The sequence below is a fragment of the Apteryx rowi genome, unplaced genomic scaffold, assembly GCF_003343035.1.
Source record: "Apteryx rowi isolate R43461 unplaced genomic scaffold, aptRow1 scaffold_48, whole genome shotgun sequence".
Taxonomy (NCBI): Eukaryota; Metazoa; Chordata; class Aves; order Apterygiformes; family Apterygidae; genus Apteryx; species Apteryx rowi.
Window position 1 is genome coordinate 2,696,744 of NW_020450738.1, and position 16,312 is coordinate 2,713,055.

General features: G+C 36.0%; 1 protein-coding gene across 11 annotated transcripts in view; it reads right to left on the reverse strand.

Annotated features, from left to right (window-relative positions):
* The window catches only part of TBCK (TBC1 domain containing kinase), a 138,645-nt gene that overhangs the window by 71,420 nt on the left and 50,913 nt on the right, over positions 1-16,312 (reverse strand). For all 11 annotated transcript variants that reach the window (XR_003255576.1, XR_003255575.1, XR_003255572.1 and 8 more), the window contains 3 exons: positions 13,865-13,950; positions 6,718-6,754; positions 4,860-5,021 (listed from right to left, as the gene is read on the reverse strand). Coding sequence is in view for 3 of the 11 variants with exons in the window: in XM_026078343.1 (XP_025934128.1) it covers positions 4,860-5,021; positions 6,718-6,754; positions 13,865-13,950 (285 nt within the window). In the remaining 8 variants the exon portion in view is untranslated. The remainder of the gene's footprint in view (positions 1-4,859; positions 5,022-6,717; positions 6,755-13,864; positions 13,951-16,312) is intronic.

Sequence of the window (16,312 nt, forward strand, 5' to 3'; positions counted from 1 at the left end):
TGGTATCTTGGGAACCACTCCACAGTAGCGTCATATTATCATTAACTTCTCATTTCCCTGCCACACTGTCCTCCTGTAAGTCACACTTAGATAAAGGAAAAACAAAGGTAACTCATAATATATTTGCTCTCTTTGTATCACCTAAATGGGATGAGAGGTGCTAAATTTCAAAACTACACACAAAGAATTTACAACGACTTCAGGGTCGGTCTTGCTTGCTTGTCTGAAATAGTACCTCCCAAATCTTCTTTGATATTTATGTTGTTTGAATAAAGTTTATAGTTAAAAGAGTTTTGTAAAAACAAAGAGAAAAGAACTAATGTATTTTTATACCTTCCCCAAAAGAAAGAATGAAAGCATGAAAAAAACCCTTGGGGTAGTAATTTCATAAACAATATAATTCTACCTACATTATAGCAGGCTCTTAACATCCCCTTTATACAGTCCCATCAGGAATGAAGTAGGATTTTTGTTATTAATACAGCAGTAGGGATTTTCCTTAATTAAAACATGTATTTTCTGGAACCATCCATAGTCTGTCAAATACTACAAAAAGAATTCCCCACATATGAGAATAATGTTAAAACTAAATATTACTACAGCACTTGAAAATTCTGAGCAGCATTGTTGCTCCTGCAAATTTGCAATAATAATGTTAATCACAAGTCTCATCAATGACACCATTGTGATCGACACAGAATGAAAACTAAATTCCTTTTGTGCAGTGACACATATCGTTTCTGTTCTCCCTATAATTACAGGTATAGGCATCAGAATACAGAAGAACCTTGTTAAATCAACAGCTCTCAAACATAAAAATATACCCTTGAAATAACGTTAGCTATGACTATAGCTAACTTTCAAGTAGAGAAAAGGGTACAGATGAAAAATGAGGGCTTTGCCACTCATAAGCAATCAAGGCCAAGGAATTCTGAAAGGAACGGAAGGTCCAAAGTACGGCTTTGATGACAACATGCTACTAACAAACAAACAAAAAAACCCCACAAGTCAGGACCACTGTTTTTTTCTGCCACTACAAAAGATAAGGGCAAGCATTTGTGTGGGTACAACATAGTGTTGTTTACATTTTTTGATGTAAACACTGTAATGTCACAGGCTCCGTTAGATCAAACTATTTTTAGCAGAAGACAGCACTGTCAAAAGCCAGTTCATAGCATAACAAACCCATAGCATAACATGGCATTCCACAAGAGAAACACTCTCAGTGCTACGGCATGGTTATTTTTCCGCACAGATTCCTCATACACTGTGAGAAGAATAACCGTCAGCACTAGCAACCGAAAGATTATAAGGACAAACAACAATCATTCTCAGAAGCAAAGTCTAAAGTAATCCCTCCACTCACTTCAAAAGAAGTTTACAAATGCACATTTAGAAGACTTACAGGAGGATTCCTAAATTTTGCATCTAAACTTGACTGGATGAACTATATCCACAGAACAGAGCATTCTAGATCTCCTGCTTCGTTTCCTCATAATCTCCTTGTGCATGGGCATGTTCTACCATACAGAGCAGATCTTTAGCCATAAGCACTTTTGCACTGCCAGATTAGACTCAAAAATCTACCCAAAAGTACAGTGATTTGGTAATGACGGTGACATGGTATCTCAAGTCTGAGGAAAGAGAAGCCTTCATACAACTGAAATACAGATCATCTCAATGCCCAACTAGTTTAACACCTGCCAAGGTTCAAATAAACCTCTGCCAAAGGTATCCAAAGTTGCAAGAATAATGTTTCTTCAGATGAAATTACCTTAGGCTGATAAAACATTGTCAGGACAGTAGAATCACTCAGCTACGTCAAATACCACAGAACTATTGTGCATTCCTCTAGTGCATGGTGACATACTACCCTAGAGTTAAAATCCTGATCCAATCTCAAATATGGTGTTACTCTCCCTATGTCAAGTAAAGAAAACAGCAAGTTTCCTTGTATCATCATCTCTACTCAGTAAAATTCAAATATTTGGAATTTTAAGGTAGCATGTTATAATTAGCTTTTATTTTTTTCCTTCCTGGCCACAGAGGTCGATTTTTACATGAAGCCATAGGCAAAGAATGGTAACCATAAAGGAATACTTGTTTTTAATATTATTCTGGACAAAATGAAATTTCTGCTACAGAGAGAACTCCTGAAAATAGCAACCAATGCCTATTATACAGATAAAATACGGTCAATGCCTCGAGATGGGCATTGCAAAGGATTTTCAGGACCAAGTAATCAATAATGGCACTGTGTCCCTTCTTTTTCTATCATTAACTTCATTAAACAATAATTGAAACCACATTATGTGCAGTGACCTCAAAATAAAGCAGTATTTTTTTTTTAATTAAGATACATATTTTTAGAACCAACTAGGGAAGGAACAAGAAACGTGTTTAAAAGTGTTCCATGCAGTTGCAAGATTGCAGTAAAATAGCTTATCAGACTGGAAGGTAAGTCACTTTCACTGGCAGCTGAGATAAGCCATTCTGGTGCATAGAAAGCTTAAAAACCAGAGGAGTTTCAGGCTGTTGAGCAACAATTGATTTTAGATTGAAATTATTGCAGATGTTTCGAACAACAAAATCTCTTCCTCAGGGTGACCCAGTTTTGGGTGAAGGTTGTCTGTAAATTAGTTTCAGCAAATTCTCAGGCATGGTGCACAATTTATTTTAACCAAGATAATGAATATCCTGGTTGGAAGACACAGGTGACAAAAAGCCTAAGCAGTCAATACTTCTTCATCGGAAATAAGACTTAGGTTAGAAAGAAAAAGCACAAGGCCATGATAAATTATATGTTCAAAGAAGCTACTGATTACTGAAGTCTTAGCTAGCCCTATAACATTTTAAGTCACACTAGTGCTTTCATCTTCATTCTTTCCTCCCTCAGTAGTCAGTTTATGATGTGCTTTGGATTAATCTCACAATATTCAATTGTGACACTGTTGGCATCCAAAAACATTGCAGACATCAACAACATTTCAAAAATGCTTTTCAAAAATTAACACCATTCTACTGAAATGTTACCTATTAGAATATCAAAGTTAACATAAACCACAATCAGCAGAAAACACACACATAATACTACAGATTTTATTGATTTAGTTTTACTATATATACAAACATGTATTATGAGAAGTAATATGTTCTTATACATGACCTCAGCAAAAAGTACTTCAATTGTCAGTAAATCAGTTGGTTCAAGATAAACTGGAATATATAATTTAGAACCACTCAAGGAAAAAGATATCAGGAGAAATGACCTTAGGCAAGAAAATAAGTAAAATATTAACGAAGCTATATTTAGCCAAGATATATAGCTAATAGATGAGGAGTGGGAGGGGAAGAGAGACGATCCTTTAATTCAGCACTCACCTTTCAGATAATCTGAAGATATACAGTTAAGTTTAATAAGGGCATTTGAAATGACTAAGCATATAGACCAAAACTGAAAAAAAGCTGTTATATGAAAAGGCTTAATTAAATTAAATTTCTTATAAATTGGAAAATACAGTAGCAATTACACAGTGGAAACTGAACTGAAAGGCAGCAAAAAAGCAGAATTTTGAAACGGGACACACATTCAAGGGCATACAGTGAGACAGAAGCTGAGACAGTATTTAGAGAAACCTCACAGCTTCAGCTGTGAGAACTCGCAGAAGCCCTGAGAGACTGACTGACAGAACTATGAACTGAGAGCCTGCTTGCTGCCATATCCCATTAGCCTTTTAAAACTCTGCAGCTGTGGAGGCTGCTGTACTTAACAAAAGAGCATTTAAGCTAAAATGCACTTCCAAACTTGATTCTGTCATTCAGTTCTTCAGAAAAAGAATGACTTCTGTTTAAATGAATTATCATTCGGATTGCACACATGGTGTTATAATAGAGCCCACTAAATCCATACAAAAGTTAAAAGTTCTCTTAAGTAAAAGCCACACAATTAAAACAGTGTCACCTCTTAATCTAGGTCTTCGTGGGGTTAAGATTATATTAGTATGGTTCTGGATTGGAGAGACAGAAGTAATACAAACACAGGAATATATTCTAGGTGAAACACTCTTCAAATTCACATATTATATAAATATTAGTTAACCACAAATGGAAACACATCTTTCAGTTTACAGTGCTTACTCAGTTCAAACGCATTCTAATGTCTCACTAGAAGCTTGCTCAGAAATAAGACCCAAACTCCATGGTTAACTGTACTTTTTTAAAAGATGCAACACTTGTTTGTATGGAAATGTCAACAGGCTGCCACTGAACAGGAAGGCAGAACTTCTGCACAGTCATCATGGAGCCTCCAATCTGACTTTGAGGGTTCTTTTGAAAGCTTTACATTTCAAATACAAATTGCCTTAGAACAGAGCAATTCTAATGGCTTCTCAACTGTTTTCCATAATTCTTTTACATTGTTTCCACAGGAAACATTTAATTAACTTTGAAAGAAAAATTACTTGAACCAGCAAAGTGGAACAGCAGTGTTCAGAACAGCACTAAATTTTTTCAGTAAGAAATCCCAGCCAGCTACACTGTTTCCATATGTCTAAAAAGAGTTCAGCACTCATGAATTATTTGAAATCATTCTAAATTTCACAAGGAATTACTCCAGCATTCACCTGGAAACGATGATGAACTAACCCAGTTCTTGCTGATGACAGCAAAAAGATTTCCACTGACTTCCTCTAGCTGTTATCTAGGGCCTATGTACTCTGACACAGAGCCTACCCAAATCTTAACAACATTCCAAAACACATGGAAGATTTGAAATATATGGGTACATGCAAGCACATGCTTTCATCAGCAAGACACTCGGGAAACAGAGAGAAAGGGGGAAGAATTAGTTTTTTCTATACCTGGTAAGTCTGAAAAAAGGAGAATACATTCATTGAATCCATTAGCCAGAAGTCGATCCCTCAGTTGTTGAAGTATAGCCACTCCGATACAGAATGGGAAGGAGGAATTTCCAAGCAGTAACGTGTCCCACAGGTGAAAAATTTTGTGCAAAGGGAAGACATCTGTGTGATGAACAGGCACAACAGTAAAAAGCAAACAAACAAAAATAAAACAACCAAACAAAAAAACCCCTATAAACATTTAAATTATTACATACAAATTTAAACACACAGAATAAGTAATCTGTACAGTTTTTTTTCCCCTTTCCTGTCTCATGATTATTGCTTTCTTATTTGGAAGCAAACAGGATTAAACTTGTTTAGATTTATTTTCATATGTAGTTTTATTACTCTACAAATCATCAATATCTCCTTTCGTTATTACATACTTAGAAATGTTCAGGTTTTCAGATCATAAACAGACTCCCCTCATTAGACAATTTCTTTTTCTTTTGGTACAGCGTAACTGTGCGGGAAGACATGCATATCAGTTTTTCAATAGCATGAAGACATTGATGAGTGAATCAGTAAGCTCAACTACCTAAAATTAGACAAGAAAATGGACAGAATAGAGCAAAAAAAATCAGCAGAGTAAAGGAAAAACAGGAAGGAAAACCTATTAAAAAAAACAGAATCACTTTACATATAAAGCTGAAGGTGGCTTTCCTAAAATAAGGTATTCTTCCACTAAGCAGTTCCGACATTTTATTTTAATTCATTGCCAAGGAAACCATCTTCTCAGTTTTCCAAAGGTGGTGATTCTCATCAAGTTTTAGACGAATGGATAACTGAAAGAACTAGTCAAGAACTTAAGGAATTACAGTCAAGAATCACCTTAAATTCTTTGATATTTCAGAGAAATAATCCTTCAGCTCTTTTCATTCCCCCCCTCCACTTCTTTTTTAATTTAAAGTCTGCCAATGTTGACATGAAATGAAAAAAAAGAAAAAAAAAATCACTGATACCATTGAGGAAAGGGGATTTTGGATTGCCTTCTAGGCTCACTTTATTAACTCTTTCTTCTCTCTCATTAGAAAAGTTCACCAAATTATGAAGCTCCTTTTGTCCCAAATACATATGCACAAACATCACAGTACAGTAGTACTTGTACAGTAACAGTATATTAAGGTGTAATAAAATAAAGCTTGTTTTTTTGGCCTTTATAAATAAAGTTACTATCTTCTTACCTTAATGTGTGTTTGGGGGAGGGGGGGGAGGTAGGGAGGGTAGAGATCCTTTTATTATATTTTTCCCCACTACATAAAAGCTTCCTTTTCACATTCCTTAAACACCACATGCATAATATTATCCAGTTCAAATTTAATATTGTTCTTCCTTCAGAAATAAGAAAATGCTAATTATTGTTGAATCGGGGCACAAAGTGCAATGTGACAGGCACTGCTGAAACTCAAATCACAACATACACATTCCTGCAAATAATGATTGACCTACTAAGTGACAGTCGCACCATAAGTATGAAGACTTGATTTGAAAAAAAGAAAAAAGTTACACTTAAGAAATACCAAGGATACATAACTTTAATCTCAAACAAAACCATAACTTTTCCTCCCCTCCAAGAGTGGGAGAAAAAAAAGAGGGGTTGTTGAGATACGCATTAAGTCAGAAAGCTGTTTTTCAGTATACAACCAATATGCTTCAAGATCCCTGGGGGTTCCTGTTGATGCTAACTACAAGCTGAACCTGCAAGCTACCAGAGACCAAAGCCTTTCCCTTTAAAATTGAAGGGTACATTCCACACGAAAATAAGAAGAAAAATTAAATACAAGAAAATTTAATCAGAAAAAGAAAGCATACTCACGTGTAAACATTGTAAGAAACCAAGGAATAGCATAAAGCTGCAAAAGGTGCGGGGAAGAGAAAGAACAAAAAAAACCACATTTTATTAAGAGCCACACTTTAAGTTCCTGCTTGGGTCAATTTTCTACCACATAAAAAATTACCTAGCTCGACATGTATGTATTTAAAATAGGAAACAACTCCAATGGCAGAACTATCATCATACAACTTTTAGCCCTCTAAAAGAAGCTTGTTCCTCCCCCGATCCTCCATTCATCCCTTTCAAATTACTGTTTTGTGATGTTGAATTAAAAAAGAAAAAACTCAGTACATTTGCAAAAAGTTAGTCTCTGTAAAGTCTTGAAGAGCTCAAACACCTGCTCTATTAGACTGCCAGAGTTCTCACCTTACATATGTATAATGCTAACTCAGAATTAGTGAGGAATGCCTGAACAAGCATAAAACAATTTGACTCAATAGATATTTGGGCTATGGAAAAAATTCCTGGTTTTTAGATAAATAATTAAAAGTGCAAATCACACTTTCCAACAGAAATATTAATACCTGTATTTTTCTATGTTCATATTTATTAAAATGCATACTTTTCAGTGAAAGGCAATAAGAACAGTTTCATTCTCAACAGTTACTCAGACATATACTGCCAGTTATTAACACTTTAAGCATTTATGTTGTTATAAGGTGACATTTAAAGACAGATGTCATCTGAAGGATTTGAGGTGGCTTCAACACTTATACTACTGTGAGCCAGCATAGGAACCTGTGCTGTAATGGCTATGGAAAAACCCTTAGTCTCTGCAAGACTTTCCATCTGGAGTACTCATGACACCATACGTAAACTATTCTAATGCATATAGAATCTTCAAGTATTTATGACACCTTAAGAGTGTCTTAATTTTGAATAAAGTATTCACTATATTGAAGGCAACAGAATCTACTTTCGTGAAATGTCAAACAGCATGGAAAGTACCTGTGAGTCAGGAATACAAGAGCCAGACTACCACTGTTACATTTTACTCAGTTACATAGCTCATGAGTTCTGTTTTCCATTTCTGAAGATTTACAGTTAGACATAAAGCTTAATATATTACTTTTTAGCTCATAAAAAGTGCAAATTAGTCCTCCTATTACGCTTTCCCTGAAAGCAAGCAAATGAGAAGCAGAAAACAATCGATACTGTTAATAAATCACCCCTCATTCCATAAACTCTTAACTTGGTTGTGGCATTGACAAAATGATGCACACATTTGCTGAAAGACTCTTTAGCACCACACTTTCTAAATTTTATTCCTATGTCTTCATTTGAGTGTCTGACAGGTATCCAATCCACACTGTCCTTAAAACTGACCAAGCTGAGATGACCAGTCTGTTCAGCACTTCCAGTACTCAAGGGGTTTTATAAAGATTGGTCTCCAACTCTCCAACTGATTTTAAGGGTTAAAAACAAAACCAACCCATCACTATCACTGTTTCAATCTTATAATATATTTATACTACCTCCCTGAGTATATCTTTGAAATGCCTTCAATAGGCAGCTGTCTACTGAATAGTAACATCCCTTGTGCCTTGGAATATTCCCAGCAGTGGTTGTGACCAGCTAATACCTGTTTACCTGCTTACTCACATGCAACACCTTGTTTTCCGTGCACTAGGAAAACAAGCACTCCTAGCAGCCTGAGGCTCCTCTTTGCTCCGAGATGTACATTTTGTGGAAGTCATTTTTGGAACTACATTACTTCATTGGAATTTGAAGTAGTTACTTCCTGCTTTTCATTTATTTGATAAAAACATTTTAGCAAAATAGATCAACACTTTCTCCTGATTTCACACACAGACACCTATATCTTGTGTGTATAGACACACAGGAACATATAAGCAAAAACAAAATCTGAAATATTGAACAGATTATTAAAAGGTAACTACAACGCAAAGCAATGCTTTGCTACAAACTATCTTCACCAAACCTCTAATAGTTACAACAAAAAATAGGCCAAATTGTAAATACGTAGCAGGTATTAGACAAATTTTCACTGAAGAGAAATTTTTTCCTCTAATTTTCATAAATACAATGTTCTGAGACAATCTAAGGGGGTTCTAATTATTACTTACAAGCAGTTTAGTCATAACAAGCAAAGAAAAGCCACAACACTGGTTTTATTATTTCACCATACAGGTCAAACTGAAAAACAGAGACGAAAAAGGAGAAATGCACACATCTGACTTGAAGTCCTCAAACAGCCTACCAAACTCATTTAGTTAAATGACTTCACTTTAAATATATTATTAGTAAATACTGCCCCCTAGCAATCACCGGTTAGAACAGCATTTCCCCATGTTTTTGTACTAACAAACTGCTGCTAAAACTGTTTTCAATCTTTTGCTACTGGACTGCAAAATGTAATGGGGTTGTGTCTTTTATTCACACTTAAGTCTCCGCACTTAGAAAACACACATAATGTTTAATCGAAGTAATGTCTGTGCTCTTGGAAGATCCTGGGAATAAATCACATTAAAATAAGAGCCTACAAAACCAACAAATACTTCATTTTTTGGAGAGCTTGAGAGCTTTGTTGTAATTATCATTTTGCTTTGCTAGCAAAACATGAGCTGTTTTGTGCTTCTAAGTAAGGATTCAGCCACTTCTTCTATATGAAGAATGTGGTAGTCCCCTAATATCAGTAGCTATTCAGTCAATCTGAACAGAACCACAGATTTTTTTAGTTAAAACTGAAATCCCTTGCCATTACTTTGTTTCATTGTCATTCCTTCCATTATCCTTATCTGAAGCTTCTCCTCCCACAGTGTTCTGCTGTGAAGAATCTGCTCTATAACTGAGCCCGGAGACCCAGTTCAGTGTTTTCCAACAGACTGAAGGTCCTCATTTGCCCATAGTTAGAAAATAACTATTTGAGAAGAGTGTATTTCTCTTTAGACACTCAAAGCTCTCAAAGACATTGGCTTGAATCTTGATGAAAACATTTTTCATGAGGATTTTATTATTGTCTATTATTATTACTGCCTGCATTATTTGTCTGTTTCTCCGGAAAAGTAGAGGTTTACGCACCACTCGTTTCCACAGAAGACTCAGGTTTCAGTTGTAAAGAAATAGTTTTAAAACTATTTAGGTTTAGTGGCTTTTGCTTCTAATTCTAAAGAGATTTTAGAAGGGATAGCAAGCTGAAAATGAGCATTAGTGTTCGTTGGTGGGGATGGTGGGGAATACTGGAAGGTATACACAAGCTTCTGGCTCTGTGAAAATTCCTTAAGAACCAAGTAGCTGACCTGTATGCTCCAGCTGCAGCTTATGCTTATAAGGCAGCTACAGTGGAGCTGTGTGCACCTGGTTGCAGGATAATGAAAATTAATTATTTAAGATTGAAGGTCTGAATTTTCAAAACATCAAAAACGCCAACATTATTCACAAGCTATTGTTTGTTATATATCTACACAACATYTAAGTTCACCAAAATCGTCCAAGAAAGCTCACCCTCCACCCCACATAGAAATACAGAGCTGCGATCAAGGTTAAACACCTATCATTAAAGATAACACACACAATAGGGCTAATCATCATTCTCATAATCTTTTATAGAATAATCCTCCTCTGACCATCTGTCATTCAATGCAGTGGGTTATTTTAAACTGATAAGGTATTTGTCATATCTCCACACACCATAAGAATAATTTATAGATAGCAAAACCCCTATGCTATAGCATGTATTTAATGCTGTTTTCAACGCTCATAAGACTTACGTTTGAGCCCTTCCTGCTCTAAGCTCAAGTCACGTTTACAGGAATACAGGAACTACCATACTAACTCACACTTGAGGGCAACGTGGACAATATTGTACCTCCAACAGTGAGTAGCTCAGATGCTTCAGAAGAATGTGCTAAAAACGCTGCAGCAGACAGATGTAAGATATTTGTCTGCCACGTTAAGCTGTTTTCTACATATTTTGGGCAGGCACTGGCTTAAAATCCAGCTCACAAGGTTTCATATCTTTTTTTTGTTATTTGAATTGTCCAACAGCCACAATCCCAGATATTCAAGATCAGTTAAGGAATCCAATCTTTTTTTCCAAGCTTGCTATACTAAAAGACCATTTGACATGGCTACACAGAAAGATGAGCAAAGGATGAAACAATGATCCTCATCTAAAAGGAATAACACACTATCTTGCACCTTCATTTCACTGTTCTGTCTTCCAAATACATACACATATGCTTAAATTCAAGCATATAATGTGCCTATGCAACTAATTGTATATTCAAATGTTACAGAAAGGCACAAAAGTGTTTTGATGACTAAGGATGCAAGGAGGATCAAGACTGAATCCAATTCTTAACATTAAAGTCTACCCACCTATTTGTGCTCACACAATCAAAATTTGAAGAATGACCATTTTCTTACAAAGTAGAAATACTAGCAAGAAATTTCTCTTCCAGATTCACCACTAAGTATTTGTGTAATAGAACTTGTGGGGAACATGGGACAAATGGAGATAAGATACTTCAATCACAGGATTTTTTAATTCCCAGTAAGAGGGAGCCCTATTACTGACACCTGCATATCACCTAAACCGATGTAAGGGGTCTACCTATGATAGCAGCTTCGGCAAGATGATATCAAGTAACTGCAGCCAGACTTTGCCACCTCTGTTAACGGCCAGCTGACAACTGTGTCTAGCTTCCATAATTGGCAGCTGAAATCAAAATAAATTATGGCTATAGTTGCCCTTTAAATAACATGGCTCACTTCCTTGTTTTTCTTCAGTTCAAAATGGTCTGCTGTTGATGTCAGAATTATTCAGTAACATACAGAGCAGATGTTATAAAACGTTACATAGGGTGGGGGTGGTTATAAACTTGGGGAGGGTGAGCAAAGAAGAACTCTGTATCCCTCTATTTACATGTAAATCACATAGCCACAGCAATGTACTTAATCCAGGCACCACATCAGCTAACAATATTCACAACTACTCAAGCTTCAGCAGTGTTCAATATTCTGGGAGCTACATGACCCGAAGCAAATAGGAAGGGTGCCAGGAAACACAATCTTTCCTGCAGCGGGAGCCTGCGTTTCAATGATGAAAGATTAATCAGGGTTTACTTTGATAGGATTAGTACTCAAGCACGAAACTCTGGTTCAGATCTCATTACTAAAGTGCATATCCTTCACCTTGATGGATCCTGTGCTGTCTTGTTACAGGTACAAAAAGCCCCTCTCTCACTAATCCAGAAGGCAGAACAACACTTTTTATTTAATGAGAGATGATTTAGAAAGGACAGCTTCTCTTTGGAGGTGTTAAGTTTTAGAACTAGCATTTGTATACAAAGTTTTAAAAATATATATATACCTCTGTTTTGCAATTATTTACTACATTACTTATTCATCTTTTATTCTAGACTGTAACACTTAGAGACAGGGCTCACATTTGACTATATCCTGTCCAATGATTGGTACAACACAAAAAATAAAATACACCGAGAGGCAACTTTTAATTATTCCACCTGACTTGCATCTTGAAAGTTTTCAGCACAGAGAACTGTAACTGTATAAGCAGACACTACGAGTTGTTGAAAGAGCAGCAAACAGAGCTCTCATGTAAAAGAGAATAGTAGCAGAAATGGAGACCAGTAAGATTGTCAGGGGATTTACATCTATACATTTTCAATGAGAACTAGCCTTCCAGGCAAAATACACAGAGGAACTGCTTCRGTCATCCACAGGCTATAAAAATAAACAATGGGTGCGTTTACACAGCGATGCTGCAAACTTGATTCTCCTTCAGGAACTTTAATGTTGCTGTTACCTGTGCCCTTCATCCAGAATTATTCAGGCCTTCTACAGATGACTAAGCTGTCCCTTCTCCCCACCTTCCCCTCATCTTCACCTCTTTTCCCAAACCCCCTACTTCGGATGTGGGTCATCAGCTGCACTCTAAAAACACCTCAGTTTATAATGCAGTACATTGGTTCTCTCTTCTGCTCATTTTAATGCCACAGTACCTTTTAAATTTGCATCATTCATACACAAGTTATTACATTAAAAACACCTTTACAAAAGAAAGCATGTGTTCGTTTTTCCACCAAAATCTTTGTAAACTGTGATAATGAGTATCTGAGTGTCCCAAAGACAGGCAAATTCACCCAGGATTCGTGTATGACAAATGAATTTCATAGGCTTGGCCTTGCTGCTTCATTTTAGCAAGAAGAAATGTATATGAATTTCTTATATATGAAATACATATTTCTACATCAACATCTCCTAACTTTTGTTTCTTTCTTCCATTTTTACCACTCAGTCATCCTGTCAAATGTATCATGATACAGACCATATCAGTTAACAATGTTCTTTCTGCAGCCTTGTCTATATCCACTTTTCAGAAACATTATCCATAAACCTGGATAATGCTAAAGCAGGTGGACAAGCATTTTTATGGAGTATTATCTTGGCTTTCTGAACTATACATGGCTCTTTAAACAAGGGAGAAGTTTCACTACTTACAGTGACAGCTAAGGTGAAGCCCTATAATATAAAGAAGGTCTTGTTTTGCTTTTTCCAATATACTCTTCTCTATTACATTTTTGTCCGCATGTTCTCAGTTTTCAGTTTCCCATCTTACAGACTTCTGGGTTATACACTTGCTTAATGTCTCTGATAGACTCCAACATATTGCTGAGTATTTTGCAAGAAYCGATAATGCAGATTAACCTTTATTTGCATGTATTTTTTTGTATTATTTGCAAATTAATGCATCTTACGTATTAACTGACTTAGCATTTAATTAGTTTACAGAAATATTGCTATTGGTCCCTCTTGCCCACATTAATTTTGGTATATTAATCCAAACTTCAAAAATAAAATTATATAATTTACAGACTGATCTTAAAAGATAAAATAACTGACTGGTAGTATCTTTGTTGTATTTACCATGCCAACAGAATGGGAAGGACTGAAGTATATAAAACAATAATCAAAACTTTACCATTTTATCAGTGTACCCAGAAAGGTCTATTAATATGAAACTGTCTTGCTTATTATAAACTGCTGCTGAAACAGTTTTGAAAGGCATCTCATTCTAGTTGCCCTCATGTTCCAATTTTTTTACCTCCTCTGAACAATATTTATAAGAACCCTTAGCACTTACATCTGGAATAAAGCCAATTTCATTAAGATGGTTACTCAGCTCTGGATCATGGAATGCAATCATCTGAGAAAACACTGTCAGGTATTCTGAAATGACAAGCAAATTCAAATTCATTCTCAAAAATGCAAATCACCACATCCTGCTAATTCACAGTAGACCTGTAGAAAAGGAAGAACACTAATTTTGGAGGAAAAAATTTTTTTACCCAAAACAAAACAGTAAGTGAATACCACTGCTATCCTCCTTGTCATCATTATATTCAACAGAGGGAGAATGGTTTCACTTCTCTTCCTTAGTACCTCTCAGTTTGAATTTTCAACAATGGTTTACTTAGTTCATACTCAGACTGTAATGTATATTTGACATGCAAAGTTAAATACATTTCAGTATAAGTGTGAGCCACATGATATCAACTGAAGCAACTTAGAACATTGTTTCAAGGACTTCTAAGAACCAAACTGTTCTGAGGAAACACAAAATTTATACTTCTCAAACCGTATTGTGCAGTTTCTTTCCTAAAATGTCTAATTTTACAACCCAGAAGTTGATGCAAGTTTTAAGGTTACTACTTCCATGACCAGCAACCTCTTTTGTCTTTTTTTGAACAGAGAAAGAAAGATACTGTAAAAGATCTAATTTATTACATCTTCAGAATAACACATCATGCTGAAAGGTACAATTTAATGAAGTAGCCGGAATATTACTTGCTTTTAATTGGAAGATGACAGGAGAATACAGTCATTGAGACTTCCCTCCCCTCCCTGCCGCCCCCCAATTTTGTCCACGTTGTCATGTGCTTTGTGAGAATAAACATGCAGAGGCAATTACACTGCAATTTCATAACAGGTGGTAATTCCCTTTTCTCCACGCTCCCAAGGTGACAGCCACAGTCCTACTACAAATTACACTAGAAGAAAAAGGATGCCTTTTGGAACTTTACATCCAGTTAACTTTTTTTTTTTAAGCTGGAAAAACAAAGCCACAGCACACTAAACCCCTATGGCATCACTGCTTCAGGCATCAGACACCATACAAGCACCAGTCCCTCCTCTCTGCTATTGCATCTCTGTTATGCCACAGACGCCCTAGCAGCACCCAGCTGAGGAGTTAAGTGGGTAAATAGGCCCATGCTGAGTTTTATGTCAGCGAGGCCAGACTATTTCACAGCTAGCTTATGCATCTTTACAGTATGCTATCTCACTGTCAAGCTAAAGATATTCTTATTCACATGCATACAAGTTAGAGAGATAACTGAATTTATACCTTAAGTTCATACTACACTGCAAGCAGACCTTCAATTTCAAAAAAAAAGAAAAAWAGAAAAACCCTCCCATCTCAGTTTGCCAAATCAGTGCATTATCAATAGGCCAATAAGGTGAGTCTTGCATCATCATTTCTCTGTATTCTATTAAACAGTCAGTAATCACAAGCAAGGTATAGAAAACCAGTAATCCTACACATTCAGCTGTAGGCACTGATGAAAACAATTTTACAATTAGTTTCCCCAAAGCGCATTTATTTTAAATGGAGATTCGTGCCCAGAGTGGTTCTGTACAGATACACTACAGGTTGCTAAATACCATCTTTATTTGACTAGCCAGGTTCATGAAATATAATTATTGTGTGGGATTACATGTTTAATTAAGGGTCTACTGAAGACGTACACTCCTTCAAGAAAACACATCACTTAGGTTCAGTCAGTTGCTGTTGGTTGGGATTTTATTATATGAATGTTTTGCTCGCATAATTGGGCATTCCATATCCAAACATCTTTAACTGCTCTTGCATCCTATTTCCTGTAAGAAAATATGTCTGATAAGCTTAGAATAAACAGCTGCCTTCACTGCTTAGGACAGGCTCAGAAATGAGGTATGTTTGAAAGATTCCTCCCACTGACCCTCATATGGAAGATAAGCTAAAATTGCTGTAGGCAATCAGATGATACATTTTTAACACTTTCTTTCAACCCAATAAAGCAGAGAAATTATACAGAAATTTTCTTTAAAACTGTATTTATACATTGGTATTTGGCATAAGACACTAGACGGACTAAATCAGTATACTGGAAGAATCCTAAAAAGTCCAGTCTTCCTGAGTCCTTGATGATATCAGATGTTGCACAAACTCAGAAACCCCTGGACTACTCTGTTTCACAGAACCACACTGACCTATATTCTTAACTTTTGTAAAGGTTCTGGGGAATAACAGCAGGGAATTCTAGAAAGCAAAATTATTATTTTATGTAAGAGCATACCTCCTTGAGAAAAGTCTTTACCAAGCTATTAAAGTCTAAAGCAGTTTGTTCCAAAGGAACATTTGGTATAATTATTCTTTTCGTCTTTAGACCTTTACTGCCTTTTCTTTCCAGCAAGCACTCTTACTCTACAGACAAAAGGATGCAAACAAGTTCTCTTGAATTGCTTTACCACACTATTCATTATTTTATAT